The 16,650-nt window shown below is 37.5% G+C and overlaps 1 protein-coding gene across 1 annotated transcript in view; it reads right to left on the reverse strand.

The window, feature by feature from the left end:
- Window positions 1–16,650, reverse strand: part of TRPC4 (transient receptor potential cation channel subfamily C member 4) — a 132,328-nt gene that overhangs the window by 21,439 nt on the left and 94,239 nt on the right. The window contains exons 4-5 of the mRNA XM_066176050.1: window positions 16,275–16,611; window positions 4,010–4,149 (exon numbers count right to left, since the gene is read on the reverse strand). Coding sequence (XP_066032147.1) covers window positions 4,010–4,149; window positions 16,275–16,611 — 477 coding nt within the window. The remainder of the gene's footprint in view (window positions 1–4,009; window positions 4,150–16,274; window positions 16,612–16,650) is intronic.

Consider the following 16,650-nt stretch of genomic DNA (forward strand, 5'->3'; position numbering starts at 1 on the left):
ATAATTTAGGAGACTGGAAATACTTGGCAAAAAAACCTGAGAAAGGTGAAGACCTGAGAGATAAGTTTGGAAATTGTCCGTGAAATATACTAACTGCAAGAAGACATCAAATAATATAAAGAAAATAATGAGTATAAGAGGTCTCTAACAACAAATCCCTAATGATTCCACTAACTAGAGCAGAGGATGCTGAAAAGGAATCTAGTAATATTAAAGAAAAACCTAGAGAACAAAGCAGCATTCATGGGAAAAGGAAAATACAGAAGACTAGCGAAAAGACTAGGTATACTAAAACCAGGAACAGTGAAAAAGATTAAAAAATGTATCTTAGAGCCAAACCATGGAGATTTGAAATATTTTTTCACTCACTAGTGTTTGTTGAAGTCCTTCTGTTCTACACAGGATAAATAAATTAATATTGTTCTTGGGAGTGGAAAATGGTAAGAGAAAGCATAGCAACACTGAGTTTGCTGTAAATCATGATGCTGATAGTCTGCAGCCCTCTATTTAGTGACTCTGATGAATTTCTGTCCCCCCTTGAAATGCAAACACCACCTTTCGACATGTAACAAAGCCAACCATCACTTAATTTGATTAAATAACACCTATTACTGGCTCAGTGGTTGAAGGAAATTTACATGGCACATCAATGGAAAATTATGAAGAGCAGAAAACAAACTGAGCAGTATATAAACAGTAGAGTTTCAAGGCAAATATATAATGTTTTTGTGATATCAGCCAGGGAATGCAAGATAATAATTCTTGATCTTTACTCAAAGGAATTAAAACGAAAATTCAATATCTGAAACATTTGTGAGAAAAAAAAAAGGCTGAGTGATCACTGTTTTCCCATTAAAACAAAAGACATGAACTCTCAATCTTTTGGAAGCACCACAAGGGATCAAACAGACGTGTAACTCAGACAACCTGAATGTTTAATGGGCTGTTGGACCAGAGTCTAAGGCGACCCCATTGTTCCTGGTCACAAAGAGACAAGTTAAATAATATCCATTTCAGGAAAAGTACTTTAAATCCTTTCCTGAAAAGTCATATGTAAATGTGAACTCTTCCTATTTTAAAATGTATGTACCAATCTTTGCATTCATTATGAGAAATTTCAAAGCGGCAGTAGGAAGGGGACAGAGGGACAGCCTCACAGAGAGCTTTAAAATGGTAATTACACTTAGGAATTGAGTCCATAATTTCTCAGGGGTGGAGAGGTGTTAATCCTCCTATGTAAATGAACATTTAGTCTGTGAATCTGGTAAAATATCAATCAAAACCATTTTACAATGCAAACGTGTAAGAAGATGTTAGCTTATGCACAACTGTTGGCAGGAGAGATGTATAATCTTATTTACTCCTGAACAAAGTAGACCTGACACAGTGATCATTAAGCAAATAAATGTTGAGACAAACAATGTACTTTAGCTACTTTTCCGAGTTCTTGCCCTGGACAGGAATTTGTTTCCTTACTAGATCTTCATGTCAGTGGCTGAGGCATGTTATCAGCAATATGAAATTGTATGTGATTTCCTGCAGAATTGAAAACAAGCAGCACTAGGTCCAATGATCAGATTTAACAAGTATTTAAGATAAAGCAAGCAGATTCTGCACATATGGTGACAATGCACTTAACTTTATGCATCAGAACAAAATAAATTATATTCAAAAAACATAAAAAGAACCATTTTTTCTTAACAGGGAATGATTTCTACCTAAAACCCTCCATAAAAACAAATGTGTTGCTTAAAATCTGTCACCTTGTATTTCAAAAAAATTGTGACAATGTACTATAAATAATGATATTTTTATGGAGGAGAGAGCATTTTCAGTGGATATACTGGATAATTTAGGATGACCTTACATATTTATACAGAGACAAAATAAAAATAAACCATCAATAGTTATAAGAGGTTCTTATTTTATTTGAATACTGGCAATGAAACCAGTAACTTTGAGTTATCTTAGCAGTTCTCTCATCCTGAAATTATACACTTCAGTGAATTTTACGCTACCCCATCAGCTACTCTAGATAATATCTGTCTGTTTAACTATTGCATCAGTCAGAGAGCCTTAAACAGGCAATAAACCCTCTATTTTACTCTGGGAATATTTATCACACAGGACAGTAGCATGGGGACACTCATCATTTTATTCAAGGGAGTTGGTTGAAGTGTTTTCTTAGGTGGCTGGAAATGATCCATAGAAGATAGAATTAATCTAAGAACTGACCTTATATATTTGGTTCAATAAAGACAGAACATCTGTAACTTAGAAAAACCTGACTCACAATGCTTAGAAAAAGAAAACTAAAGCTTTACATTAAAACATACTGGTTACATTTGGCATCCTCTCAATCTCACCTGGTATAGTGGCAAGGAACTCTGCTGTAGGCATATGAAGGAATGTGGCAGGGTATTAAATCACACTTGTATTCCTCTGTTCATTACTTCACCATGTGTTTCAGTTGACTAGCACAGCTTTTTTAAGCACTGTATTCATTATCATTATAATGTAAGCACTAATTTGGGGAGTAATGAATTCACGTTATCCCAGATACTGTCACCTTGGAATCCGATTACTGTAAGCAAAAGCCATTTGGGAGATGAAAGGATTATAATGTCTTCTAATTAGTATTATTCTGAAGTGAATAATTGGCCATCTCCAATGCTTTGGAAATATCGATTTTAAATGAACTCTGTGCTTTGTTATAAGGGACAGTGAAATGACTGTTTATTTTCTATTCACTTTATGATAAGGCACCTTTTTCTGTAAAAAGGAATTTCATTAGCTTTTAAATGACAATTAACCACTCTTTGGAGCACCTTCCTCTTTCAGGCTCCAAATTTCTTTGAGTGATAAGACTTCCAAAGGTTTGCAGCCAGAGACCCAGCATGTCAGAAACCTTTTGTCAAAGAAGGCTGATATGTCAACACATCCCAGGTCTTTGTTCATCCCTGGTTCTGACTGGGTGACATATGGGCCCTTGTGAACAGACACAAGATGATACAAATGAGAGTTCCTAAGTTCCCCTATGCCTGTGGCAGGGTTGCAGCAAGAACAGCTGCTGTTTGAGGAGGGGAAGTCATAACTTGCTACTTGATGGCTCTCTCCTCCTCCTAGTCAAAAGTATCTTGGCAGAGGAGGGACTCTCTTTGCATGCCTATAGAGTGGTACTATTACAGCTGTAAATTATTGCTGGCGGCAGCAAACTTGAAAAAGCTGAAGTACAATGCTGATCCCAGTGGCCAGTAAAAATGGGCTAATCTTTACTTGGGAGATAATTTCCTTTTATATGTGATTTTCTTGCACTTGAGACCATTTTTTTTCTCAAAATATCTCATTTTATGAGGAATTTCTATCATACTATGTATTCATGTGGAATACATACAAAATGTTCACGCAACATGTTCTGTGCCTTTGGAAAGAAGGTCTGTTCTGCTGGAAGATACTTGAAACAATGGAAATATAAGACTATTCAAGTCCATGTAAAAATGAACATACCCAGCCTCAACTGACCATTTAATTCCCTTCAGTTTTACTTTTTCATGTTGCACTTATAATACATTTTTAAAAGAAATTAAAATCTTACTCTTTATTTCGCCCCACCAATTTTTACCACATTTTGCCAGTAGACCTGTCTGAAAGTTGTGTAAAATTGTCTTAGGGGCTATAATTTCTCACTTTAAAAAATCAAAGGTTAACATAAAATGCAAACATTATAAAATATTACAGGTCATTTTGATTTATCACGAAATTTACCATATGACAGTTCAGGAAAAAATAAGAAAAGATTGCATGGACCAAGAAGAAAAAAGCATAAAACTCAGTATTTTGTTTGCTCTTATACTTGTCTAGTTTCTTGTCATTGCTGCAGAAGATTCACAGAGCACATCATACATCTCTTACATTGCTAAGCCTCAGGACCACCAAACACAGAAGGAAGATTGAAGAAGCCTGATTTAATTTATCTTTAAAATGTTGTTGATTTTTTTTTATAGTTTACCTTTGAAAATGCAACAATTTTCAAGGAGATTGTTGCCAAGTACAAGGAGTTCATTACAAAATCCATGAGGTTCCACCAGTCATGAATGTAGTCCTGTAGTCCACCATCCCACATCTGTTTAATTTCACCCCAGATAAAACCTGTAAATAGAATATAATTCATTAGGCATGAATATTAAGTTAAAAAGACTGTGAGTATTCTAGACACTTAACTCATGATAGATTGATTCTCCTTAAATCAAGTGTAAAGGGAAAGTGGATAAGTGCTCTAAATTAGACATCTCGTTAGGTGAAATTTGGTCTTTCTGCTGTTTCCGAAACACATTTGTCACACAAAATCCATCCCCCCCCCCCCCCAAAAAAAAAAAATCTGCTTCTACAAGGAAAATTTCTTTGGTTTTCTTCAATCTCTTTCTCATTGTATCCTAAAAAGTATAAAAAGGGTCTTAAAATAAGATACCAGTGTCAACTCAGTCCTTGGCAACTGATGCAATGTATTTCAGACTGGAAAATTTATGACTGCAGAAGTCAATCCAACACAATTTTGATTGGAACCCACACACTAAGGAAGAGAATTTCTATTGTTACTGTCAATGCTGAACTAAAGTTTCCCTTTCCCATATGAAAGAGTAGTGTCTCCAGAAGAAAGCCTTTTGTTGACACCTTCCTTTGGGACATGAAGGAATTGAAACTGTTTTCAGGTGTGCAGAGCACACATTGTGCTAGACACAGTGAAACAAAAATATTCAATGCAAGTGAGAAATCTGGCAAGTTGTCTCTTATGAACTTGGTTTAACAGCTTCAGAGACAACTGTCTGGAGACTCTTTAATGCTATAAAAATTAAAACCACTCTGAAGAAGATACTCCACATTACTATATATGCTAATAAGACAATACAGTACATTTAGATGCATATTTCACATTAATATCTACAGACATTTTTTGATAACAACACTATTACAGCTTTTAGTTTTTCACAGTTAGTTATTTTCTTGTAGGAATTTCTTACTTTGGGCTCATTAGAGGGGTAAAATTCACCAGAAATAAGGCCAATCTCTCACATATTGGTGCTGAGATACAGTTAATTCAACATGCCTTTTTACACCTGCTCTTTTAGAAAAATGATAAACAGATTTCATGCAGGGGGCCTATAGAGTTCTGCATTTTTTTAGTATGAGCTTAATTCTCCTTAAACCTTAACATTTTGTCTCAATGGGTCTTCGGTTGACTGGATAGAAAACTTGTGGTTTTCCTCAAACATGATCCCTAAGAAGTAATGTCCGGCCTTCTTTTGTTTGTGCCAGGTAGGTTTTTGAGTTATTACAATTTAATTTTGCACCGTATTAGCTTGGTTTTTATGTCTCCTGATTGCTTTCAAAAGGAAAAGTTCTCTTCCTCATTAACTTCACTATCAAACCTCAGACACATGGTCCCATCTGGTTTCTGTGTGTCATTACCAGTAATGACAAGCTTCAGGAGTATCTGAATCATCTGATTGATTCAGCATTTTTTATTTTCATAGGAATAATTTTCAGGCATGCCACCATCACCATTTTAGCATTTTGCAGACCGGGGGTAACAGTGACATAGAACAGCCGAACATGATTGTATGGCAGCAGTCAATGTCCTCTAACAGAACACACTGATACACTGCTGTCAGCTCCCAAGTGCCATCACAAAGGCAACACACCTTCCCAAGGCTACGAGGGCAGGCTCCTACATGCCTGCCCATTTCAGCCAGTGAAAGGACTTAAGCACTTACTCTTCAAAGACCTGGCCACTCCTGACACGCAGTATGAAAATGCTGACAGCAGATCTGCCTCCCCCTTCCTTCCACAATCCTTTCCAACCTTCATCACAGAGTCCATGAACTTGCAAATGTCCCCGCTTGCTCTTCCACTATCTTTGGGGCATAACTTGTTAAGACCTATCCATCATCAGGTCATAATTTTGTGTGCTGCTATATCCCCTTCACATTTCAGACACTGCTCTGAATGACTGCTGGTCCACCTGCATTATATCACATAAAAATCACCCCTGTGCTGCAGGAGACCTAGCTCCAGGCTCTGAGCTGAAGTCTGTGTAATACAGATATGGCCCCTAAGTCTCAGTGTCACAGAACAGTGCATTGCACTTTTTCATTTAAGAAATTTTCACTTGAAAGTAGCAGAATCTTGACATCGAGAAGACTGCTATGGCACAGAAAGCAAACAGCTGCATTGACAGGAGATCCCCAAATAAAAAGCCTTTGCAGAAATCAATACACACATATATAGAATGAAAGAAACTTTTTTGTAACTCATCAGTGTTAAGAAGTCTCTTCAAAAAAAACTTTGAAAAGACAGCAGTAATAGGTTGGGATGCAAAATAAGATGAACGCTTTAACAAGAGGCTTTAGGTTAATTGAAGTCTTCTGCCAAGATATTCTGTGGTTTACCACCAGCCAAAGATGTGAACTGACACAGACTGCAACGGGGCTATTCTCTGTAAGACTATTTCTCAGTATTGCATGCTTTGACAGCACTGTCTAAAATATAATGGGATTATGTACAGATTGAAAAAGAAATGCTGACTAATGCTGCTGCACTTGATCTATTTTGTGAGTGAAAAGCCAGAATGTTTTTCCAAGCATTTCCTGGGCTTCAGAAAATGAAATTAATTTTAAAGTTGACATTAGCAGAGAAATACTGACCTGTAATAAAATAGTGGAACAGAGTATATGGCTGTTGTAAATTTGATCATTTTGAATTAGAAACAATTAATCGAAGCTACCAGCAATTTGGAAGTAATTTGGCAGATGAAAGTTCTGATTATACTTTGACATTGTAAAGGTGTTGGTTCTAATTATTTTCTTGGTTCAAAAAAACCTTTATGTTCAGCCTGATGCATGTTCTTTTCAAGCAAATGGTAATGAAAAACTGGAAATGCCATATTTTTGCTGGCTGTAATAGAGATGTGACAATTTCCTCTTGCCAGCCAAAGCATCTAAGTACAAAGTCCAAATATAAATCCAGTTACTGATATCCTACGTGACTCCAGAGAACCTGAAGCTACACTAATGGATAGATGGATAAATCATTTGTGAAAGATGCACAGCCTATGTATGCGGAGAAGAGCTGCCCACACATATATTTTTGAAAACAAATCTTGGTACCAAGTCCTAGAGTTGATTGCTCAAATTCACAATTCCAGGGCAACCTCACCATGAAAGCTGTGAACAGAGTCTTTGCAGCTACCAGGTCTCCATGGCTAGGGATTCTTAGTGGAGTTCATCTGGAGAAATGAATGCTGGAAGAAAGGGACTCTCTTGACTTTTGTAAATCCTCCCAAGTGTGCCTGAAGGGCTATCCCAGGAAAGTGTACTCTGAAATCCCAGAGCCATTATGCAAGGCTGAAGATGTCTCTAAGGCCTAGTGAGTTTCCATGATGAAGGTATTCTGAACAATAAACCTCAGGGATTCCCAGCTGTATTGTTTAGATTTAATTTACAGCAGTCAGATGTCTTGAAATCTTCTTGTAAAACAGAACTGCATCTTTTTACAAGAAGGAAGAGTCTTGGGGAAAGAAGTCAGACCACCCTTACCTCCAGAGGTTCTGATACAACATGCCAATTTTCTTCGGTTACATTCACTGGGAGAATCAGGAAATTACTAGGAAAATCTATGTTGTACTTTTTTTTCAAAAGAAAAATACATCCAGAGATCAGAGCAGAATTATCTCTGTGACCCTGTACACACTCTTCTACTTGGAAGACTTATGGATAGCTGGATACTACCTGATTTTACTATGCAAGGAGGCTCTAGGGCACTTCCAAACACAACCTGACATGACAGAAGAGAAGACATGCAGCGACCAGACTGTCTAATAGAGGCACTGCTACAGGTAGGGAAGAGATACAGAGTCCAGGCACTGCCTGATCATTAATGTGCCAAAGCAGCAACTTTACTGCAAACTGACAGAGCTCATGTCAGAGCCACACATTCAGAAGCAAGAAAGCTGACATCTCAACAAAACAGAGGGGACACTGCCAGCCTGCACACAGGTATTACAGAAAAACTTCTAAGTGAAACCAGCCAAAGACAGGAAGCAGATCTAAAAGCAAGAGCCTTTTAGACAGACAGTCAGGTTGGGGACAAGTTGCTTGCCCAAAGCCCTCTTTAGCTCCCTGGGAGGAAACAAGAATCTCCAAGGCAGTAATCCTGTCATCTGCTGGTGGGTCAGTCTTCCCACTGGCTGAAAAGGGAGCCATGGAGGATCAGGCTTAATTAAAGCAGATGTCTAACTTCCAGATGCCTGTATTTAGCTGAAATAATTCCACTCAGAGCAGATTTCACTATTTTAGCCGGATATTCTTTGCTATATTCCATTTGTCTCTTTGCTCCAACTGTGTCTTTCCTATCTCTTCACACCAGCCAGATTTAACACCTGCCTCTTAGCCCCTCACTTATCCCTTCCATGCTGTTATCATTTATTGCCACTTGCAAGGAAATTATCAACACTATGAAGCTCTTCCACCTCATTAATCAAGGACTTAAATTAAAAAGTTGAGGGTAAGACTTTCAAATACTCACTGCATTGTTTATACCCACATATTGGAGCAGTAAAAGAGAAATAACAGCATGCATATTTTGAAAGAGCCTGAGATGACAGAGACAAATTTCATTAAATGCCCATGGTTTTAATGGGATGAAATAGATAAATCCAGGGCAGGACTCCCACAGACCACATGAGGCCCTGGGAATGACAGACACCATGGAGAGGTTTTGGAAAGCATTGTGAATTATTATACATGCAAGCTGATCAACTGCAACCATTTGACTTAAGTCCAGTTTTCCTGAAGCAAGAAAGGAACTGAAATTGATCAGATAAAATGAATTTGGAGAAATAAAATTAATTTGTGAGCAATTTTTTTTGCACCATACTTTTGTAAACATTAATTAAAAAAATGTTTCTTCTAAAATAAATCCTACATATTGTAAAATAAGTTTTATTCAAATCTAAAATAAATCCTGTATATCATAAAATAAGTTTTATTCAAAGCAACAAAATGAGAATACATCTTAGAAAAACAAAAAGCACCGAAATAAAAATGTTCTTAGAAAAATAGCATCTCTCATTAAAATTCTCACAACACTTATAAAAAATTCTTAAGAATTTAGTAATAGATATCACATACTGCATATGATTAATGTGTGGATGCACAATAAATATACACTGATAAGATTCGCTTTTATTTTAAATATTTATCTATAGATTTTGATTCTGAAACTGTATTTCCAGTTTTGAAATCTTTGGATATTAGATACCGAAATGTCTTTTCAAAAAAAAGTGGACCTGCTTTTCTTTTCATAGATTAAGACTCTGATTGCAATCCTTGCAACTTTGAGCAGGGCAGCTGCTCAATACTGTTACAAAAATTCTCTGTTCCTCTGGATAAAGCCTTGGGTTAAACACACTATATTTTAGTGCTGACAGACAACTTTTGGTTAGAAAACATTTTGGATTGATCCTGTTTGATCTTTTATACTACCTAGAGCTGTAATTTTACTCCGAAGGAACATATCTCTTAATCTCATGCAAAAGAAACAAAGAAATAACCTCCCTCTGAAATCCAAAGATGTTTTGGGTTCTAAGAAAAAAACTTAGACACAGCCTGTCTAAATTCCTATGTTGTACTGAAACTTGAGCAACTGCAAAGGCAATTTTCCAGCAACTGTGGAAATTCACAAAGATTTATGCCGTCTCTACAACACTGCCTTTTGTTTTTCATAATTATGGTTAAAGTCTCACTGTCAACAATAACATCAAAATTTGTCAGACAGAGATACGAAAGGCAATATCCTGAACTATGTTTGGTCTCAAAAATTTTGAGGATCCTTTGCTAATTTTGGCCTTACCTTTCCCACAAAAGGTTTGTTGCCCTGTGCTATTTTTGTTCCTTACCATTAAGTGATGGAAAGCAAGAGGTTTCTTGGGGTCAATATTTGCATGCCAAGATCAACAACAGCTTTTTAGCATGTTTCTTGGAAAACATATTTTTGCTGGGCTGTGAAACCATTTAACTGACAAACTCAACTTTGCTCTGCTGTGTGACATAGAGTTTTTCACAGATACAAGAAGTGAGACAAGCTGCTAAAGATCCAAAGCTCAGTGAAGCAAAGGAAAGTCCTTCCAGAGAGATCAGTGAGCATTGATGAGGCTTGATAAAGCTCTTCTGTTTTAGACCTGGGTTGATGAACTGATCTCTGCTGAAGGCATATGAAGGTAACAAGAGACATCCTGGCATAATTCAGAGGTGTCCACTCCCTGGGGTGTATTTTGTTAACAGAGTACAACTATTTCAAGAGAAAAAGCACAAAATCAAACACACACTTCTGGCTTTCCCATGGGAAAATACCTGTTCGTGAGGGGAACAACTGTGCACAGTGTCTGGGTCCTGTGTCAGCTCAGGCAAAGAAATGGGAATGACATGGCCAGAGGCACCATTAAAAGTACTTCCCAAGGAAGAAGTCACCTGGCTTTTTTTTTTTTTAATAATAGAAACATTTTTTTTTGGCGTCCAGTTTGGAAGTAACAAGCCCATTCTAGATCAAATCATTAAGTCCAAAATACCACATATCAGCCAACATCACCAACTGCCAAAAGCCACATGTCAGTCAACATCCCCAATAACCAAAGAATAAAATAAAATATTTTATACAGATAATATTTACAGTAAATACTTACAACTTGAGTTAAAGTAATCGAGTAAAAGGTCCTATAATGTCAAGATACAGGCAATCTGAAGAAGAAGTCGCTGTCCTGAATAATTTCATTACTAAGTCCAGTTTTGGAATACTTAGCAAAGAAGAGATATTAACTGGCTGAAGTGAACCTAATGGGAGGCCATCAAGTTAAATGGGGTCTGGACCACATGATGTTCAAGAAGAGGTTGAGGGAGCTGATTTTTTTCAGGCTAAAGAAGAGAACACTAATGGGGAGGTAAGTAGTCTCAAAGCTCAGTTGGTTAGAGCATGGTACTAATACTTCCAAGGTTGTAGGTTTGACCCCTGTATGGGGCATTCACTTAAGAGATGGTCCTTGTGGGTCCCTTCCAACACAGATTGTTCTGTGATTCCATATTGCTGTTGTTATCCACTAATGAAATTGCTGGTTCTGAAGAGCTGGAGCCAGACTTGCTCTAGAGATGCACATTGAAAGGACAAGAGATAATGGTTGCATGTTGTGGCATGGAATATTGCTATTAGTATTAGGAAAAAAGTTTACCAGTTCCTAGACACAGGCACTGTGAGAGAGAGGCTGTGAAATATTTATCCCTGGGGAAAATGAAAGATCTGACTGCACAGGAACCTGAACAATGTGACCTGTCTTTGCAGTTAACCTGTGCTGAGGAGTAGTTTGGACTTAACAGCCTTTTGTGGCCATTATGTGCATTATCCTTCCTTAAAGTGGTGTTCCTGCTTTGTCTGGGGTTGGTTTTCTCCTCTCTGCTATATATGTCACTATTGGTTATGTACTGTTTGGTCTTGGCAGCCATATTACCCTCTATACCTGCTCCCTGAAACATGTCACTTCATACTAAATGTTTAATTTTTTACACAGCACTTTCTTGACCTAATTTAGAAGATGATGCACACTGTACTTGCCCCCTCTATGATCAGTTATTCTGAAGTGTCTTGCTGTGCCAGCAGTTTGGATGTACATTGTGCTAAGGACTGACAAGACCATACATTCCTATATATCCCACCAGCAGTTTGCTAACCACAAATGTTTGCAATTTTGCACAGTTCCCAAATATCCATATTCTCTATAGATTAATGTACTCCAGTAATATAAACCATTCTGACAGAAAGGGTAGGGAACACATTGTTCTAGAGATCTAGTAAGGCTGTATTCCTGCTCCAGGCAGGCTTTTGAACAATGCAATTAAAGTAAACATTTAAATATGACCATAAAAGAGAAAAAGCTCATCAAAAGAAATTGCCTAAAAATGTCCTTTGCTGCAGCCACCCTGAAAAACTGGCAGGGAGCTTTTTAACCATAACTACTGAACACTAAATTTTTCTGGTTGATGCCTTTCTGATCTGAATTTTGTAGCATTTGTTGGTGAAGACACTTGAGGCCATGGTTTAGGGCTGAAGAACAGCTATGACAAATGTACAGGGATCAACATGATCCTTACAGGAGCTGCAGTCAAGGCACACAGAGGGTGAAGCTGGGTCTTATTTGGTTTCCCCTCTGAATCACTGCTATCATGCTCAGAGGACACTCAGCAAGCAGATGGGGAATATGATGATAGAAAAAGCTGTTCTTCTTTGTTTTTTCCCCAAGATGATATTGTTGATTTTCCTGTTCATTTTTCAATGGTGATGGATTCTCAAGTATAGTAAACAGGTCTATGCTTCTGTAGTGTGAAGCAACAGCTAACAATAAGATGACAATTAATTTTCCTGATGAGCCAAAGCCTGTTTCTTATTTGTTTAAGTGGAAGGGCAGGAGATTCTGACTCTTCTTACTGAGAAATTTTTCCACAATTATTTCTTAAGGTTATGACAGCCTTGTAACACTGACTTACTGTTTCACAGATAATCACCACATACTGGAGCACCGCTTGTGTAATCATCTAATCATGTAAAAGACAAAATTAATGCAGAAGCTTCCTCAAGAGACTTTTAAATGTAAAGTCGATAGTCTCCATGGAAATGTAGCCCAATACAAGTTTCTCCTCTGAGCCTCCTGCTCTAGTGACTGTTTTATTAGGTGCTAATAATGCACATTCAGCCTTCTATTACATAGTAGTTGGCAAACGCTAATTACTATTTACTCACTGGAGAGCTTAGGTCACTATGGACAGTCTTGAAACTTCTTAAGTTGTATGAAATATTTGTGTCCTGAAGTTCATGTTGATGAGAAACCTGCAACAGTGAGCTCTTCTTCCTCTCTGAATTTTAAGAGAGATAGAATTAAAATGCAAACTACATCCAGAGCTATTTGAATTAGGAAGAAACAAACAAAAAAAAAATCTATTGTTTAAAATATTAACAGTTTTGACATGTAGTTGCTGCTCCAGGATACCCTTTCCTGTGGAAGTATTTACTTTGTTGTGTTGCAGGTTTCAGAGAAGAACTATAACCCAAGAGCCACACTAGTTTTGACTCAAATGACAAAAATTTTTGTTTACATCCAGAAAATACAAAAGTTTCTCTTTGTAACTCAGGTATAGTCTCCCTTGAAGAGTGCTTAATTTACTCTTTTTAAGGATACTGTATAATTTTATGGTTTGAAGAGATGAGACAACAAACTACATTGCAACCTGGAAACAAGCCTTAGCTTATTGAAAAGGACTTAAGAAAATTATTAAGATTATTAAAAGATGACTAGACTACAGTTTGTATGTATGTGAATAGGAAAAGAGCAGGGTTTGGCTGAGATTCATTCCTTTAGAAAAACAACCACCACCAAAAGGCACTGAAAAAACCAACCAAAATCCATGAAAACAAAATGAACAAAACCAACCCTCTCAACAAAAAGCCACCAAACAGGAAAACACAACATGAAAAATATCTAAATATACAAATAAAAAAGCTGAAATAGACAGGTTCATCACATGCTGTGAGCTGGAATGTTGGGTGGAGATGCATGCTTCCTTCAGTGGTACATGGAAATCAGGTACCAAATTAATTGTTTTAAATTATGATGGGTGAATCTGAGGCCTCATTATTTGGCTGGGCCAAGGCACTACAGCAACCAAAACCTGAACGCTGAGCACAGAAAATGTGAAACTGGAAGAGGAAACTGCTAGATAGAAAACACTAGAGATCAGTGTGCAAAATGCATAATTTTGGATGCAAGAGATATTGCCAGGCATGGTTTTTCTGAACAGCACAGTCTAGATGGACTACGAGCTATTTAACCAATGGTATCAAAATATTGATCTTCATCCATGTTCATGAACTTTTGTTTATGAAAGTGGCTCCCCTGACTTGACATGTACTGCTTGTAGATGATGGGTTTGAGCAGCATAGGCATAATCCAGCCTTATGAGTCTATACCGAAAATATTAATGTTTCTTTTAGAAATGATAGTCTCTTAAATGCCATAATTCTCAGGGTTAATGGCATCTTCAAACAAGTGCTTTGGGATGCTGAGTTACTTAAAAATCTTCCAAAGTAAACAACTATGTCAGAGGCTGAGGGCAATAGAGGTTCTTCCTCTTCCCACTGAATGTTAGCTGGAGAGGAGCTAGTCACTAAAATTTTTGAATTGCCTTTACCAGAAACTAGCTCTTGCCCTTCTCAAATTATGTCTCTTTCTTTCAGCTCTATTAAAAGACAGGTTAATGACAAAATCCACTTTGGCATGTCAAGGTCTATATGTCAGCTGTGCATTTGTTCTTATTATCCTTTAGCCTCAGGATACTGTGAAAGCTGACTAGATACTGACCACCCTCTATTTTGGAAGGCCAGACAGAAAAGACACTAATATCTCCTTTGGCCATGACACAGCACAGAAGAGCCTCCTGCTCTTCCTCAGCATTGTAGCATTTGTTTCTGATGAAATGTATAAAGAACATAGCTTTTATATTAGTTTCTCCTTTCTTGATGGTACAAAACTGGGAAAATTAACTGGAGGAAATTTTTCTTTTATTATTTAAATGTGAAACTTGCTTACAGAACTTAGTCTGACTTGTCTGTAAGAAATGCCAGTCTAGACAACCTCCCAGATTGAATAATTTCTTTGAAATAATCTCAGATTTTGGCTTTTTTAATGTATTAGAAATATTTACCCAGCCAAGGAAAACACACCTCACAGTGAAGGCTGGTGGTGAGGAATGTTATCATGGCGGAAATCCCAAAAAGCAATTCACCTGTGGAAGGCAGGTCCTTTTGACAGGTGCCTGACAAATAAGTGTAGACAGTGTTTTCAGTCATGCACACTTGTTTTTCTAAGTGAAAAGCAGATGTACACCTGCCTCCTGCTTCCCACAGTGCTCTACCAAGGTAAATACAGAGGAAAAGCCACTGAATTATTGTTCTCCAGAATATCAGGCACAGCCAACTAGTGCATTACAAATTCAACATTGTGTAGTAAATTATATGGGACCAATGGGGCCAAAAGTTACACTGCTCTAAAGAAACCCACATTTTTAGGAAAAATGGAAGACACACATTATCTTAATGAAAAGCTCTGGGAGAAATAATGGTATTAAAATCCCACCAAAATTTCAGAAATTTCTGTGCAGGTACCTGTGTGGTGACAATTTTAATGAATACATCAAACCTAAATTCTTACAGTCAAGACTACCAAGTACTTCCTTTTATAATTTTATTTTAGACAAATATATTTGCCCTGATCTGGTCCAACTTGCATTGATTCTTAAAATAAGAAAAAGAGGAGAGACCACAGCACACTGAGAGAAATTACCATCTGGCAGGGTGGCAGGGTAGACAGGCAAAGTTAGGGAGCACCTAGGATAATACTAGGATCACAGGAAGGAAGAATCATATTTTAGAATGACATGGCCCACAAAAAGTAGGCTTTCAATAATCCCAGACCAAAATTTTTATTTTAAACTATGAGGATAGAGAGATAAGGCTTTTTTTTTTTTTTTTTTTCCATTTTAAAAATGCTAGGGAAATTTCTTATTCTTTCTGATATTTGGTTTGAATTTAGTGACAAGTTTTTGAACCAAAAAAATACTCTATCTGCATATTTTAATGAAGATACTCTCTTAAGAATGCTGATCATCCCTGTTTGCAATAGGTGCATATGTCATTTAGAAAGAAGCATACTGCAGGTAACTAAGGTTAGTAATAACACTACAGAAATTACATTATACTACATTTCCCTACATGAAAAATAATTCTTGTAGCAAAGGGATGCTTTTTAAAAGTAGATTAGCAAATTTAAAAAACGGACACCTACAAGAACCAGGACAATTTCTGGCCTGAAGGAAATAGATATTAAAAAGAAAGAACAGTACATATGTTTCAGGGCACTGCATAATCATAGGAAGGAATGTCTGATATCTTTTGTTTTTCCTCACTGTAATCTATCAGACGGTGACACTCTGGATTTACAAACTCTACTGCTTGTCTACGTTGTCAACTACTCTTGCTATACACTGGAGGACATGGACCATTTGCCTGCATTGGTAGGTCAACAATTCATGACAGAACTCTGCTGTATCCTGCCTCAGGAATGCTTGGCAAAACCACAGTGGTCAAAATACTTTTCACTGTATCTTCTTTAGTAATACATTTACCCAGGACCCACGGTAATATCATCCACTCGACGATGGTTGGTGGAGGTCCCTGCATGCTGAGGTCTGACCTGTCGATGTGCTGAGAGGCAAGCAACAGCAGGAACAGAAAAGTCAAGTACGATGCAGTATGGCAGATAAATTTGATAAATGGCTTTCTGATGAACAGCCCCAATGGGCTCTTGGGAGCTATCAGGTAGCACACGGAGAAGACTGGGAAAAGGAGTCCTATCACAACGCATGTCAACATCTTCACTGCCCAGTGTCGCCTCCGCCATCCGGGGAACTCGTCGTACCAGCGGGATGCAAGCAGCTGCTGGCAGTTGGGCTGAGCAACAAACTACAGAGAGAAGAAAGGAGGAGAGTTAGTTTCTGGCTA

Source organism: Chamaea fasciata, unplaced genomic scaffold, assembly GCF_029207755.1.
Source record: "Chamaea fasciata isolate MVZ Bird 193981 ecotype frontalis unplaced genomic scaffold, bChaFas1.0.hap1 SCAF_2, whole genome shotgun sequence".
Lineage (NCBI taxonomy): Eukaryota > Metazoa > Chordata > Aves > Passeriformes > Sylviidae > Chamaea > Chamaea fasciata.